Genomic DNA, 16,020 nt, shown 5'->3' with positions numbered 1-16,020 from the left:
GGGAGTACCGTAGGGGGGGGCGCACAATTGGTCCAGCATCATCCGGGTTAAGGGAGGGTTTTAGGGGGGCTTTACTTGGCTCATTGCTCTGTAGCGACTCCTTGTGGCGGGCTGGGCACCTACAGGCTGACTTCAGTCATCAGTTGGTGCAGCTGGCTTCCGGGTTAAGCGAGCGAGTGTTAAGAAGCGCAGCTTGGCGCGTCATGTTTCAGGGGACGCATGACTCGACGTTCGCTTCTCCCGAGCCCGTTGGGGAGTTGCAGCGATGAGACAAGATCGTAGTCATGAAAAAGGGGGAAAAAATGTATATATATATATATATTTTTTTTTAACGAATCTTTAATTTACTTTGAGCGCTAGATGGGCGGGGTTTGCCGTTTTGGGAATTCCATGTTTTTCATAGCGCCAGACAAACTCAATAAACCACAGATAAACTATTTGATTGATTGGAAATAGTATTTGAACCCGGTTCTGTGTATGATAAATTACCTTTATCAGGGGGTAATTTATTCTGCTAATCCATTGTAATGTTCTTCGGCGTGGGAGATGAGAGTCACGCAGTGGAAGGGTGAGAGAGAAAGTCCCTTTCGTAACTTCAAAAAGGACTCGGGAGAAAGAATCATCAAGTTGTAGAATTAGGCTGGGTCAAGTCACGCTCAGAGGAAGAGCGGAGGAGATGATTAAAGTCGAAAAGACAGCAGCAGAGGACAGATGAAAAGAGAGAGAGAGAAAGGTAGAGATGCTGACTGAAAAAGGCAGAGGAAATAAAACAATGAATAAAAGTATTGTCTGTTTATTTCCCTATGGCAACAAGGCACAGTGCAGAAAGTGCGAGAGACTGGCGGCAGGTAGCTTAGTGGTTAAGAGCGTTGGGCCAGTAAATGAAAGGTTGCTGGTTCGAATCCCGAGCCGACTAGGTGAAAAATCTGCCTGTGCCCTTGAGCAAGGCACCTTAACCCTAATTGCTCCTGTAAGTCGCTCTGGATAAGAGCGTCTGCTAAATGACTCAAATGTCAATGTAGACAAAGAGAGAGAGAAAGAGAGTGTGTGTCGGAATTGAAGAAGCAGGTTGTATAGAGAGGAGGAACTTGAAATGCCATCACAGTGCAAGACATTTAAACCTGTCATGTCCCTCTGCACCACTGTCTCTGTAAGGGAGCCTTCCTGAATGAACAAGGTCCCTGTCTGGGACCTCAGAGTAAACAATCTATTGTGATTAAAGTGGCTCTCTATCTTCACTTCTTCTCTTTTTCTTTCTTCATATTCTTTCTCATCTGCATCTCTCTCTCTCTCTCGGTCACAAAGACCTGAGGGAGCTTGTGTGCTGGATCAGAGCAGAGTTGAGAAACAAACACACACCATTTCCATATTACAGGGCAGGTATTATTTATACTTGTTCATATTTATTTGCAGTATTTCTCCTCAGATTTTGACAGTCAAGTCCTCCTCTGAAATCTAAAGTGCTGTGAACTTATAATAAACCCATGATGGAGGATGCTGATGAACTCAGTCACCGCTACAGAAAGTAACTCATATTTAGATATGCGCTTTAGATATCAATATCAATTTATTTCGTTCAGAATGTATTCAGACTCCTTCTCTTTTTCCACATTTTGTTACGTTACAGCCTTATTCTAAAATGTATTAAATAATTTTTCCCCCTCATCCATCTACACACAATATCCAATAATGACAAAGCGAAAACAGGTTTTTAATTTTTTTGTATTAATGTATTAAAACTGAAATTGAGCTCAGGTGCATCCTGTTTTCATGGGTCATCCTTGAGATGTTTCTACAACTTGATTAGGAGTCCACCTGTGGTAAATTCAGTTGATTGGACATGATTTGGAAAGCCACACATCTGTCTATATAAGGTCCCACAGTTGACAGTGCATGTCAGAGCAAAAACCAAGCCATGAGGTTGAATGAATTGTCCGTAAAGCTCTGAGACAACATTGTGTTGAGGCACAGTTCTGGGGAAGGGTATCAAAAAATGTCTGCAACATTGAAGGTCCCCAAGAACACAGTGGCCTCCATCATTCTTAAATGGAAGAATTTTGGATACACCAAGACTCTTCCTAGAGCTGGCCGCCCGGCCAAACTGAGCAATCGGGGGAGAAGGGCCTTGGTCAGGGAGGTGACCATGAACCCGATGCTCACTCTGACAGCGCGCCATAGTTCCTTTGTGGAGATGGGAGAACCTTCCAGAAGGACAACCATCTCTGCAGCACTCCATCAATCAGGCCTCTATGGTAGAGGGGCCAGACAGAAGCCACTCCTGAGTAAAAGGCACATGACCGACCGCTTGGAGTTTGCCAAAAGGCGCCTAAAGACTCTCAGACCATGAGAAACAAGATTCTCTGGCCTGATGAAACCAAGATTCAACTCTTTGACCTGAATGTCAAGCGTCACGTCTTGAGAAAACCTGGCACCATCCCTACGGTGAAGCATGGTGGGGGCAGCATCATGCTGTGGGGATATTTTTCAGTGGCAGGGACTGGGAGGCTAGTCAGGATCAAGGGATAGATGAACGAAGCAAAGAGATCCTTGATAAAAACATGCTCCAGAGCACTCAGGACCTCAGCCTGGGGAGAAGGTTCACCTTCCAACAGGCCTTCGACTCTAAGCACACAGCCAAGACAACGCAGGAATGGCTTCGGGACAAGTCTCAAAATGTCCTTGAGTGGCCCAGCCAGAGCCCGGACTTGAACCCGATCGAATATCTCTGGAGAGACCTGAAAATGGCTGAGCAGCGACACTCCCCATCCAACCTGACAGAGCTTGAGAGGATCTGCAGAGAAGAATGGGAGAAACTCCCCAAATACAGGTGTGCCAAGCTTGTAGCGTCATACCCAAGAAGACTCTAGGCTGTAATCGCTGCCAAGGGTGCTTCAACAAAGTACTGAGTAAAGAGCCTGAATACCTATGTAAATGTGATATTTCAGTTATTTTGCTTTGTCATTATGGGGTTTTGTGTGTAGATTGAGGTGGGGAAAAAAACAATTTAATCATTTTTAGAATAAGGCTGTAACGTAATTTTTTTTTAGAAAAAGTCAAGGGGTCTGAATACTTTCCGAATGCACTGAATGCAGTATGAAACAGTGAATACTTGGTGTGATGGTGTGTAAACACATTCTGCATACACGTAACCTCTGTTTATCATCCTCGACACGTAACCTCTGTTTATCATCCTCAACACGTAACCTCTGATTATCATCCTCGACACGTAACCTCTGTTTATCATCCTCGACACGTAACCTCTGTTTATCATCCTCGACACGTAACCTCTGATTATCATCCTCGACACGTAACCTCTGTTTATCATCCTCGACACGTAACCTCTGATTATCATCCTCGACACGTAACCTCTGTTTATCATCCTCGACACGTAACCTCTGTTTATCATCCTCGACACGTAACCTCTGTTTATCATCCTCGACACGTAACCTCTGTTTATCATCCTCGACACGTAACCTCTGTTTATCATCCTCGACACGTAACCTCTGTTTAATCATCCTCGACACGTAACCTCTGTTTATCATCCTCGACACGTAACCTCTGTTTAATCATCCTCGACACGTAACCTCTGTATATCATCCTCGACACGTAACCTCTGTTTATCATCCTCGACACGTAACCTCTGATTATCATCCTCGACACGTAACCTCTGATTATCATCCTCGACACGTAACCTCTGTTTATCATCCTCGACACGTAACCTCTGTTTATCATCCTCGACACGTAACCTCTGTTTATCATCCTCGACACGTGACCTCTGTTTATCATCCTCGACACGTGACCTCTGTTTATCATCCTCGACACGTGACCTCTGTTTATCATCCTCGACACGTAACCTCTGTTTATCATCCTCGACACGTAACCTCTGTTTATCATCCTCGACACGTAACCTCTGTTTATCATCCTCGACACGTAACCTCTGATTATCATCCTCGACACGTAACCTCTGTGTATCATCCTCGACACGTGACCTCTGATTATCATCCTCGACACGTAACCTCTGTGTATCATCCTCGACACGTAACCTCTGTGTATCATCCTCGACACGTAACCTCTGATTATCATCCTCGACACGTAACCTCTGTTTATCATCCTCGACACGTAACCTCTGATTATCATCCTCGACACGTAACCTCTGATTATCATCCTCGACACGTAACCTCTGTTTATCATCCTCGACACGTAACCTCTGTTTATCATCCTCGACACGTAACCTCTGTGTATCATCCTCGACACGTAACCTCTGATTATCATCCTCGACACGTAACCTCTGTTTATCATCCTCGACACGTAACCTCTGATTATCATCCTCGACACGTAACCTCTGATTGTCATCCTCGACACGTAACCTCTGTTTATCATCCTCGACACGTAACCTCTGTTTATCATCCTCGACACGTAACCTCTGATTATCATCCTCGACACGTAACCTCTGATTATCATCCTCGACACGTAACCTCTGTTTATCATCCTCGACACGTAACCTCTGATTATCATCCTCGACACGTGACCTCTGTTTATCATCCTCGACACGTAACCTCTGTTTATCATCCTCGACACGTAACCTCTGTTTAATCATCCTCGACACGTAACCTCTGTTTATCATCCTCGACACGTAACCTCTGATTATCATCCTCGACACGTAACCTCTGATTATCATCCTCGACACGTAACCTCTGTTTATCATCCTCGACACGTAACCTCTGTTTATCATCCTCGACACGTAACCTCTGTTTATCATCCTCGACACGTAACCTCTGTTTATCATCCTCGACACGTAACCTCTGTTTATCATCCTCGATACGTAACCTCTGTTTATCATCCTCGACACGTAACCTCTTATCATCCTCGACACGTAACCTCTGATTATCATCCTCGACACGTAACCTCTTATCATCCTCGACACGTAACCTCTTATCATCCTCGACACGTAACCTCTTATCATCCTCGACACGTAACCTCTGATTATCATCCTCGACACGTAACCTCTGTTTATCATCCTCGACACGTAACCTCTGTTTATCATCCTCGACACGTGACCTCTGTTTATCATCCTCGACACGTAACCGTTTATCATCCTCGACACGTAACCTCTTATCATCCTCGACACGTAACCTCTTATCATCCTCGACACGTAACCTCTTATCATCCTCGACACGTAACCTCTTATCATCCTCGACACGTAACCTCTTATCATCCTCGACACGTAACCTCTGTTTATCATCCTCGACACGTAACCTCTGTTTATCATCCTCGACACGTAACCTCTGTTTATCATCCTCGACACGTAACCTCTGTTTATCATCCTCGACACGTAACCTCTGTTTATCATCCTCGACACGTGACCTCTGTTTATCATCCTCGACACGTGACCTCTGATTATCATCCTCGACACGTGACCTCTGTTTATCATCCTCGACACGTAACCTCTGTTTATCATCCTCGACACGTAACCTCTTATCATCCTCGACACGTAACCTCTTATCATCCTCGACACGTAACCTCTGTTTATCATCCTCGACACGTAACCTCTGTTTATCATCCTCGACACGTAACCTCTGTTTATCATCCTCGACACGTGACCTCTGTTTATCATCCTCGACACGTGACCTCTGATTATCATCCTCGACACGTGACCTCTGTTTATCATCCTCGACACGTAACCTCTGTTTATCATCCTCGACACGTAACCTCTTATCATCCTCGACACGTAACCTCTTATCATCCTCGACACGTAACCTCTGTTTATCATCCTCGACACGTAACCTCTGTTTATCATCCTCGACACGTAACCTCTGTTTATCATCCTCGACACGTGACCTCTGTTTATCATCCTCGACACGTGACCTCTGATTATCATCCTCGACACGTGACCTCTGTTTATCATCCTCGACACGTAACCTCTGTTTATCATCCTCGACACGTAACCTCTTATCATCCTCGACACGTAACCTCTTATCATCCTCGACACGTAACCTCTTATCATCCTCGACACGTAACCTCTTATCATCCTCGACACGTGACCTCTGTTTATCATCCTCGACACGTGACCTCTGTTTATCATCCTCGACACGTAACCTCTGTTTATCATCCTCGACACGTAACCTCTTATCATCCTCGACACGTAACCTCTTATCATCCTCGACACGTAACCTCTTATCATCCTCGACACGTAACCTCTTATCATCCTCGACACGTGACCTCTGTTTATCATCCTCGACACGTGACCTCTGTTTATCATCCTCGACACGTGACCTCTGTTTATCATCCTCGACACGTAACCTCTGTTTATCATCCTCGACACGTAACCTCTGATCATCATCCTCGACACGTAACCTCTGATCATTGTCAGACTATGAATGAGTTTGCATTCGTTTAGCCTTGTTTCTCAATACAGACCCTCGTGACATCACAGCCCTGTTTCACCATACAGTGGGCTGTGGGACATGGAGGGAGAGAGAGAGGTCTCCCCCCTCTCTCTCTCCCTCCATCCATCTTTTTGGACAGACTCCAGTCCGGATGAGTAGGTAGTGGACTGGAGATCTGATATAGCAGGATGGACTGGGATGGCATCTGCAGACGTGTAAAAACACAGCCATAGGTGATGTATCCATCAGGGGAATGAGTGAAAGATAGAATCACAGTGCTCCTTATCTCCTTGGGGGGAAGGGAGAAGAGAAGACATGTGGAGAAGGAGAGTGTCCTAAGGAGGAAGGGTGGAGGGAGAGAATGTGTGGGTGGGACAGTGATGATATTATTATTTTATATATTTTTTATTATAACCTTTATTTAACTAGGCAAGTCAGTTAAGAACAAATTCTTATTTACAATGACGGCCTACACCGGCCAAACCCGGGCCATTTGTGCTGCGCCCTATGGGACTCCCAATCACGACCGGTTGTGATACAGCCTGGATTTGAACCAGGGTGTCTAGTGACGCCTCTAGCACAGAGATCCAGCGCTTTAGACCGCTGCGCCACTCGGGAGGTAAAGTGAGAGTTATAGAGGTACTGCAGCATCCTAAAGAGACACCTTCTTAAATCCCCCTTACCTCCATGTGATGGTGTTTTCCTTTCTCCTTATTGACACAAACTGTGTGGGGAAACGGAGCGTGAAGAAAGACGCTGCACACTTGAAGGTTACTCTCCTTGACTTTAAAGCAGAGTAATGAAAAAATAGAATGGCTGTGGATACGTCCCAAATGGCACCCTATTTCTTGTTTAGTGCACTACTTTTAAGGAAGGGTCAATAGGGCTCTGGTCAAAAGTAGTGCACTATATAGGGAATAGGGTGCCATTTGGTATGTACACAGATTGTCTGTGACAAAGTTCTTTTGATCTCTGTGCCACTGATTCAGTTGACTGTAATGTTATGTGGGTTTAACTCACAGCCTCTCAGGCTTCCACCGTTATCAGCTTGTACTGGCCTTCTAAGAGCCCTCATACAGACTAGCTAGCTGTAAACAACGGCTTAATGGCACTCTCACTTTCTGTGTGTTTTGACTGTCCTGTACCACAAACACACGCATATGTTTGAAAGACAGCAAGTAAGAGAAAGTGTAAAGTACAAAAGTCACAATTGAAAAAGTGATCAAATAGAGGATGGGTGATATGATATCTACTAGAGGATGGGTGATATGATATCTACTAGAGGATGGGTGGTATGATATCTACTAGAGGATGGGTGGTATGATATCTACTAGAGGATGGGTGGTATGATATCAAATAGAGGATGGGTGGTATGATATCTACTAGAGGATGGGTGGTATGATATCTACTAGAGGATGGGTGGTATGATATCTACTGGAGGATGGGTGGTATGATATCTACTAGAGGATGGGTGGTATGATATCTACTAGAGGATGGGTGGTATGATATCTACTGGAGGATGGGTGGTATGATATCTACTAGCGGATGGGTGGTATGATATCTACTGGAGGATGGGTGGTATGATATCTACTGGAGGATGGGTGGTATGATATCTACTAGAGGATGGGTGGTATGATATCTACTGGAGGATGGGTGGTATGATATCTACTGGAGGATGGGTGGTATGATATCTACTAGAGGATGGGGGTATGATATCTACTGGAGGATGGGTGGTATGATATCTACTAGCGGATGGGTGGTATGATATCTACTGGAGGATGGGTGGTATGATATCTACTGGAGGATGGGTGGTATGATATCTACTGGAGGATGGGTGGTATGATATCTAATAGAGGATGGGTGGTATGATATCTATTGGAGGATGGGTGATATGATATCTAATAGAGGATGGGTGGTATGATATCTACTGGAGGATGGGTGAAATGATATCTACTGGAGGATGGGTGAAATGATATCTAATAGAGGATGGGTGGTATGATATCTACTGGAGGATGGGTGGTATGATATCTACTGGAGGATGGGTGATATGATATCTAATAGAGGATGGGTGGTATGATATCTACTGGAGGATGGGTGATATGATATCTAATAGAGGATGGGTGATATGATATCTAATAGAGGATGGGTGGTATGATATCTACTGGAGGATGGGTGGTATGATATCTAATAGAGGATGGGTGGTATGATATCTACTAGAGGATGGGTGGTATGATATCTAAGAGGATGGGTGGTATGATATCTAATAGAGGATGGGTGGTATGATATCTAATAGAGGATGGGTGGTATGATATCTAATAGAGGATGGGTGGTATGATATCTAATAGAGGATGGGTGGTATGATATCTAATAGAGGATGGGTGGTATGATATCTACTAGAGGATGGGTGGTATGATATCTACTAGAGGATGGGTGGTATGATATCTACTAGAGGATGGGTGGTATGATATCTACTAGAGGATGGGTGGTATGATATATACTAGAGGATGGGTGGTATGATATATACTAGAGGATGGGTGGTATGATATATACTAGAGGATGGGTGGTATGATATCTACTAGAGGATGGGTGGTATGATATCTACTAGAGGATGGGTGGTATGATATCTAATAGAGGATGGGTGGTATGATATCTAATAGAGGATGGGTGGTATGATATATACTAGAGGATGGGTGATACTATGTCTAATAGAGGATGGGTGATACTATATCTACTGGAGGATGGGTGATACTATATCTACTGGAGGATGGGTGGTATGATATCTACTAGAGGATGGGTGATATGATATCTAATAGAGGATGGGTGGTATGATATCTACTGGAGGATGGGTGGTATGATATCTACTGGAGGATGGGTGGTATGATATCTACTGGAGGATGGGTGGTATGATATCTACTGGAGGATGGGTGATATCTCAAATAGAGGATGGGTGATATCTCAAATAGAGGATGGGTGATATCTCAAATAGAGGATGGGTTGTGTGTTTGCATGTGTACAATAGGCTGTAAGAGAGATTAGTTTATTAGTTTATATCCTTGCTTTTCTCCCCAGACTTTCACATGAAATACTGCAGCAGAACTGTTATTCATTCAGACAACTTGGATCTGTAGTCTGGTTCTGTCAGATAGCTTTACTTGAATCCAGGATGGGATTTAAAGTGCAGTAATACTTTCTAATGGAAAAAGCTACTGGGCATCTAAAAAGGTGTTCCTTGGATCAATGTGGTTTTCAACAGATAAACAAGAAGATCAAATCAGTTTTCCACTTTTTTTGGTGACATCCACCTAACCATAAAGTAGGGTTATGTCTGTGTGAAAGCCTATTTCTCATCTGCTATAACTTCTCAACCTCTTCCCTCCATTACCCTACATGTACATATGTTGTGTGGTGACCCTGTGACCCCCCCCCCCCCTCTGGGGTAATGTGATGGTCCAGTGTGATCACTGATGCATGCATCTATTGCTCCCTTGGGCCGTACTATGAGATTAGGTGGGGGTGGGGGGGGTAGTGAAGTAATGATCTGCCTGAGGCTATTGAACCAGGATCAGAGGAATGTTAGACCTGACTTCCCAGTCTCCCTGTGTTCCTAGCCTCCAGGCCCACAGGCAGGTCTTTTATCAGGGCCGCCTGTCAACCCGTGCCCCAGGTTTTGGGCCTGGCCTGGTAGAGGGACTCAGGAGGCCTCTGCTCCAGCATCTGAGGGCCAGTACATATGGTGGTTAGATGTGGATCTAACCACCATATGGAGAGATTAACTGGAAAACTTCAGGGAGCATGCTATGGCTGTGTGTGTGTGTTTCTGTCTGTCTGTCTGTATTCGTGTGTTTGTGTGTGTGTGTGTTTCTGTCTGTCTGTCTTCGTGTGTATGTGTTTCTGTCTGTCTTCGTGTATGTGTGTGTGTGTGTGTTTCTGTCTGTCTGTCTTCGTGTATGTATGTATGTATGTATGTATGTGTGTGTGTGTGTGTGTGTGTGTTTCTAGTCCTCTTCGAATCATATTATATAGTTCCTTGGTTTCCTTCTGCCTGTGCTGTATTGATAAGTAACACATTGATCAATTGTCCTACACTGAGAGATACATTAGTTTGTTGTGTGTAACATGTCTTTGGTTTTGAGGAAAGCTCTATGTATTATTATAGTTTGTTGTGTGTAACATGTCTTTGGTTTTGAGGAAAGCTCTATGTATTATTATAGTTTGTTGTGTGTGTTCCAGATAATGTCCTAGGAGTGGTGCTGGGTTCTGTGTTTTCCATAGCTACTCTGATAACCATGGGGGCGATGGTCAATCTACACTTCAGGAAACAGAAAAGGTGGGTTCACTGTTTCTCTCTCTCACACACACTTGCACACACACACACACACATACACACACACACACGGAAACACACTCACAGACACACACGCACTCGCGTGCACGGACACACACACACACACACACACACACACACACACACACACACACACACACACACACACACACAGCATGGACACACGTTTTAGCTAAGAAACCAAAGCAGTGATCTGCAGTAACAGATTGGGTCTCAAACCCGAGCCGTCTGTTCCTGGGATCCCACCACTGAGCTAAAGCCTGTTAGATTTACACACCAGTCTACTACTGCTAGATGGTTGTTACTAAAAACAGTAGAAATGTACCTAATGATTTGTCCACTCAGTGTACATTATACAGATGTTATAGAGACCGACATAGGGATAATTTAAACAAAAAATGTATATATATATTTTTTTACATTACTTTAACTAGGTAAGTCATTTAAGAACAAATTATTATTTACAATGAAGGTCCACCGGGGAACTGTAGGTTAACTGCCTTGTTCAGGGGCAGAACGACAGATTTTTACCTTGTCAGCTCGGGGATTCGATCCAGCAAATTTTCGGTTACTGGCCCAATGCTCTAACCACTAGGCTACCTGATAAGATATGATAAAATAGATAAGATATATGATAAAATAGAAATTATAAAATAGATAAGATATGATAAAATAGATAAGATATATGATAAAATAGATAGGATATATGATCAAATAGAACTGATAAAATAGATAATATATGATAAAATAGATATACAATAAAATAGAAATGATAAAATAGATAAGATATGATAAAATAGATAAGATATATGATAAAATAGATAAGATATGAAAAAATAGATAAGATATGATAAAATAGAAATTAACAACCAGATAAGATATGATAAAATAGATATCCCTCGTTTGTCTAAATTCCCAATGAACAAAGAAAACGATGATTCATGATTACCATTGATCCCACCTGCCTCTGAGCCCCCCTCATAAACCACAGACACACACACACACGCTCATAAAACCCTTCTGATCTGATCAAACGATACAGTATATCTTCATATTCGGCTAGACCCCAGCTGTGTCCCAAATGGCACCCTCTTCCCTATGTAGTGCAATATTTTTGACTAGGGCCCATAGGGAAATAGGGTGCCATTTGTGACGTAGAATACACCCTGTGGATAAACCTCTCACTCAGTACACTACACTACTGGAACAGAAGCCAGCTACCGTAGCTCCTGGGCTCGCTTGCTAACCAAATGACAGGCCTATTTTTATGGGCCTCGTAGACGTCGAGGGCTTCCCCCCCGCCATAACTCTCCTATGGAAGAGAGAAGGGATGGTTTGTCTCGGCTCCCAGGTGCACTTGGAGCGTTCAGCCTGTGTTCTGCAGGTAGAGAAATGAACGACTATGGTTTACACCCGTAAGGGGGAGAGGGAGCGCACCTGCCTTGTTTTTAGAGGGTTGATGATCACCTTGCTTTCATCTGTAGAGGGAGGGAAGGAGGGAGGGAAGGTAAGAAGATAAGTGTCAAAGGTCAATACCTGTGTGGATAGGGAGCACCAGAGGGGGTATCACACACTCACTTTAGCAGGACAAACATCTACATACATGTTACATGATGAGGTAATAAGGACACACATCTACATACATGTTACATGATGAGGTAATAAGGACACACATCTACATACATGTTACATGATGAGGTAATAAGAACAAACATCTACATACATGTTACATGCTGAGGTTATAAGTACACACATCTACATACATGATGAGGTTATAAGGACACACATCTACATACATGTTACATGATGAGGTTATAAGGACAGACATCTACATACATGTTACATGATGAGGTTATAAGGACACACATCTACATACATGTTACATGATGAGGTAATAAGAACACACATCTACATACATGTTACATGCTGAGGTAATAAGGACACACATCTACATACATGTTACATGATGAGGTAATAAGGACACACATCTACATACATGTTACATGATGAGGTAATAAGAACAAACATCTACATACATGTTACATGCTGAGGTTATAAGTACACACATCTACATACATGATGAGGTTATAAGGACACACATCTACATACATGTTACATGATGAGGTTATAAGGACAGACATCTACATACATGTTACATGATGAGGTTATAAGGACACACATCTACATACATGTTACATGATGAGGTAATAAGAACACACATCTACATACATGTTACATGCTGAGGTTATAAGGACACACATCTACATACATGTTACATGATGAGGTTATAAGGACACACATCTACATACATGTTACATGCTGAGGTTATAAGGACACACATCTACATACATGTTACATGATGAGGTTATAAGTACACACATCTACATACATGATGAGGTTATAAGGACACACATCTACATACATGTTACATGATGAGGTTATAAGGACAGACATCTACATACATGTTACATGATGAGGTTATAAGGACACACATCTACATACATGTTACATGCTGAGGTTATAAGGACACACATCTACATACATGTTACATGATGAGGTTATAAGGACACACATCTACATACATGTTACATGATGAGGTTATAAGGACACACATCTACATACATGTTCCATGATGAGGTTATAAGGACACACATCTACATACATGTTCCATGATGAGGTTATAAGGACACACATCTACATACATGTTACATGATGATGTTATAAGGACACACATCTACATACATGTTACATGATGAGGTTATAAGGACACACATCTACATACATGTTACATGCTGAGGTAATAAGGACACACATCTACATACATGTCACATGATGAGGTTATAAGGACACACATCTACATACATGTTACATGCTGAGGTAATAAGGACACACATCTACATACATGTTACATGCTGAGGTAATAAGAACAAACATCTACATACATGTTACATGATGATGTTATAAGGACACACATTTACATACATGTTACATGATGAGGTTATAAGGACACACATCTACATACATGTTACATGCTGAGGTTATAAGGACACACATCTACATACATGTTACATGCTGAGGTAATAAGGACACACATGTTACATGATGATGTTATAAGGACACACATCTACATACATGTTACATGATGAGGTTATAAGGACACACATCTACATACATGTTACATGATGAGGTTATAAGGACACACATCTACATACATGTTACATGCTGAGGTAATAAGGACACATGTAACGGCATTCCTCCTCCTCTTCATACGAAGAGGAGGAGTAGTGATTCGACCAAAGTGCAGCGGGTTGTGAATACATAATGATTTATTACAGCAAACGACGAAACACGAAAACAAACACTTGGAAGTATTACAAAATAACAAAAACGAATGTAGACTGACCTAAACCATGAAAACTTACATATAACACGAAGCACGTAGGAACAGGTACAGACTATAACAAACGAACGAACAAACGCTACAGTCCCGTGTGGTGCGCAGACACAGACACGGACGACAATCACCCACAAACAAACAGTGAGAACAACCTACCTTAATATGACTCTCAATCAGAGGAAACGTCAAACACCTGCCTCTAATTGAGAGCCATACCAGGCAACCCCAAAACCAACATAGAAACAGAAAACATAGACTGCCCACCCAAAACTCACGCCCTGACCAATAAACACATACCAAACAACAGAAAACAGGTCAGGAACGTGACAGAACCCCCCCCTCAAGGTGCGAACTCCGGGCGCACCCCTACAACTCAAGGGGATGGTCTGGGTGGGCATCTGTCCGCGGTGGCGGCTCCGGCGGTGGACGAGGACACCACTCCACCACTGTCTTTGTCCCCCTCCTTAGCGTCCTTTGAGTGGCGACCCTCGCCCCCGACCATGGTCCAGGAACCTTCACTAAGGCCCCTCCTACATAGAGGAGACAGCTCAGGACAGAGAGGTAGCTCAGGACAGAGAGGTAGCTCAGGACAGAGAGGTAGCTCAGGACAGAGAGGTAGCTTAGGACAGAGGGACAACTCTGTACTAATGGCAGCTCCGGACTGAGTGGCAGCTCCGGACTGGGTGGCAGCTCCGGACTGGGTGGCAGCTCCGGACTGGGTGGCAGCTCCGGACTGAGTGGCAGCTCCGGACTGAGTGGCAGCTCCGGACTGAGTGGCAGCTCCGGACTGAGTGGCAGCTCCGGACTGAGTGGCAGCTCATGACTGTAGGGCAGCTCATGACTGTAGGGCAGCTCATGACTGTAGGGCAGCTCATGACTGGAGGGCAGCTCATGACTGGAGGGCAGCTCATGACTGGAGGGCAGCTCATGACTGTAGGGCAGCTCTGGCAGCTCCTGACTGGCTGGCGGCTCTGGCAGCTCCTGACTGGCTGGCGGCTCTGGCAGCTCCTGACTGGCTGGCGGCTCTGGCAGCTCCTGACTGACGGACGGCTCTAGCGGCTCCTGACTGACGGACGGCTCTAATGGCTCGGGACAGACGGGCGGCTCTAATGGCTCGTGGCAGACGGACGGCTCAGAAGGCGCTGGGCAGACGGACGGCTCAGAAGGCGCTGGGCAGACGGATGGCTCAGAAGGCGCTGGGCAGACGGATGGCTCAGAAGGCGCTGGGCAGACGGATGGCTCAGAAGGCGCTGGGCAGACGGATGGCTCAGAAGGCGCTGGGCAGACGGATGGCTCAGACGGCGCTGGGCAGACGGATGGCTCAGACGGAGCTGGGCAGACAGGCAGTGCAGAAGGCGTTGGGCAGACGGCCGACTCTGACCCGCTGAGGCGCACAGTAGGCCTGGTGCGTGGTGCTGGAACTGGTGGTACCGGACTGGAGACACGCACCTCAAGGCTAGTGCGGGGAGCAGGAACAGGGCACACTGGACTCTCGATGCGCACTATAGGCCTGGTGCGTGGTACCGGAACTGGAGGTACCGGGCTGAGGGCACGCACCTCAGGGCGAGTGCGGGGAGAAGGAACAGTGCGTACAGGGCTCTGGAGACGCACAGGAGGCTTGCTGCGTGGTGCCGAAACTGGAGGCACTGGGCTGGAGACACGCACCACAGGGAGAGTGCGTGGAGGAGGAACAGTGCGTACAGGGCTCTGAGGACGCACATGAGGCTTGGTGCGTGGTGCAGGCACTGGTGGTACTGAGCTGGGGCGGGAAGGTGGCGCCGGATATACCGGACCGTGTAGGCGTACTGGCTCCCTTGAGCACTGAACCTGCCCAACCTTACCTGGTTGTATGCTCCCCGTCGCCTGACCAGTGCGGGGAGGTGGAATAACCC

General features: G+C 44.9%; 1 protein-coding gene across 1 annotated transcript in view; it reads left to right on the top strand.

Annotated features, from left to right (window-relative positions):
* The window catches only part of LOC120063414 (sushi domain-containing protein 2-like), a 43,838-nt gene that overhangs the window by 25,106 nt on the left and 2,712 nt on the right, over positions 1-16,020 (top strand). The window contains exon 14 of the mRNA XM_039013781.1: positions 10,617-10,713. Within this exon, the coding sequence (XP_038869709.1) occupies positions 10,617-10,713 (97 nt within the window). The remainder of the gene's footprint in view (positions 1-10,616; positions 10,714-16,020) is intronic.

The sequence above is a fragment of the Salvelinus namaycush genome, chromosome 18 (genome assembly GCF_016432855.1).
Source record: "Salvelinus namaycush isolate Seneca chromosome 18, SaNama_1.0, whole genome shotgun sequence".
In the NCBI taxonomy this organism is placed as follows: Eukaryota; Metazoa; Chordata; class Actinopteri; order Salmoniformes; family Salmonidae; genus Salvelinus; species Salvelinus namaycush.
Note: the sequence above shows the minus strand (reverse complement) of the source record. Positions and strands in the feature narration are given on the sequence as shown.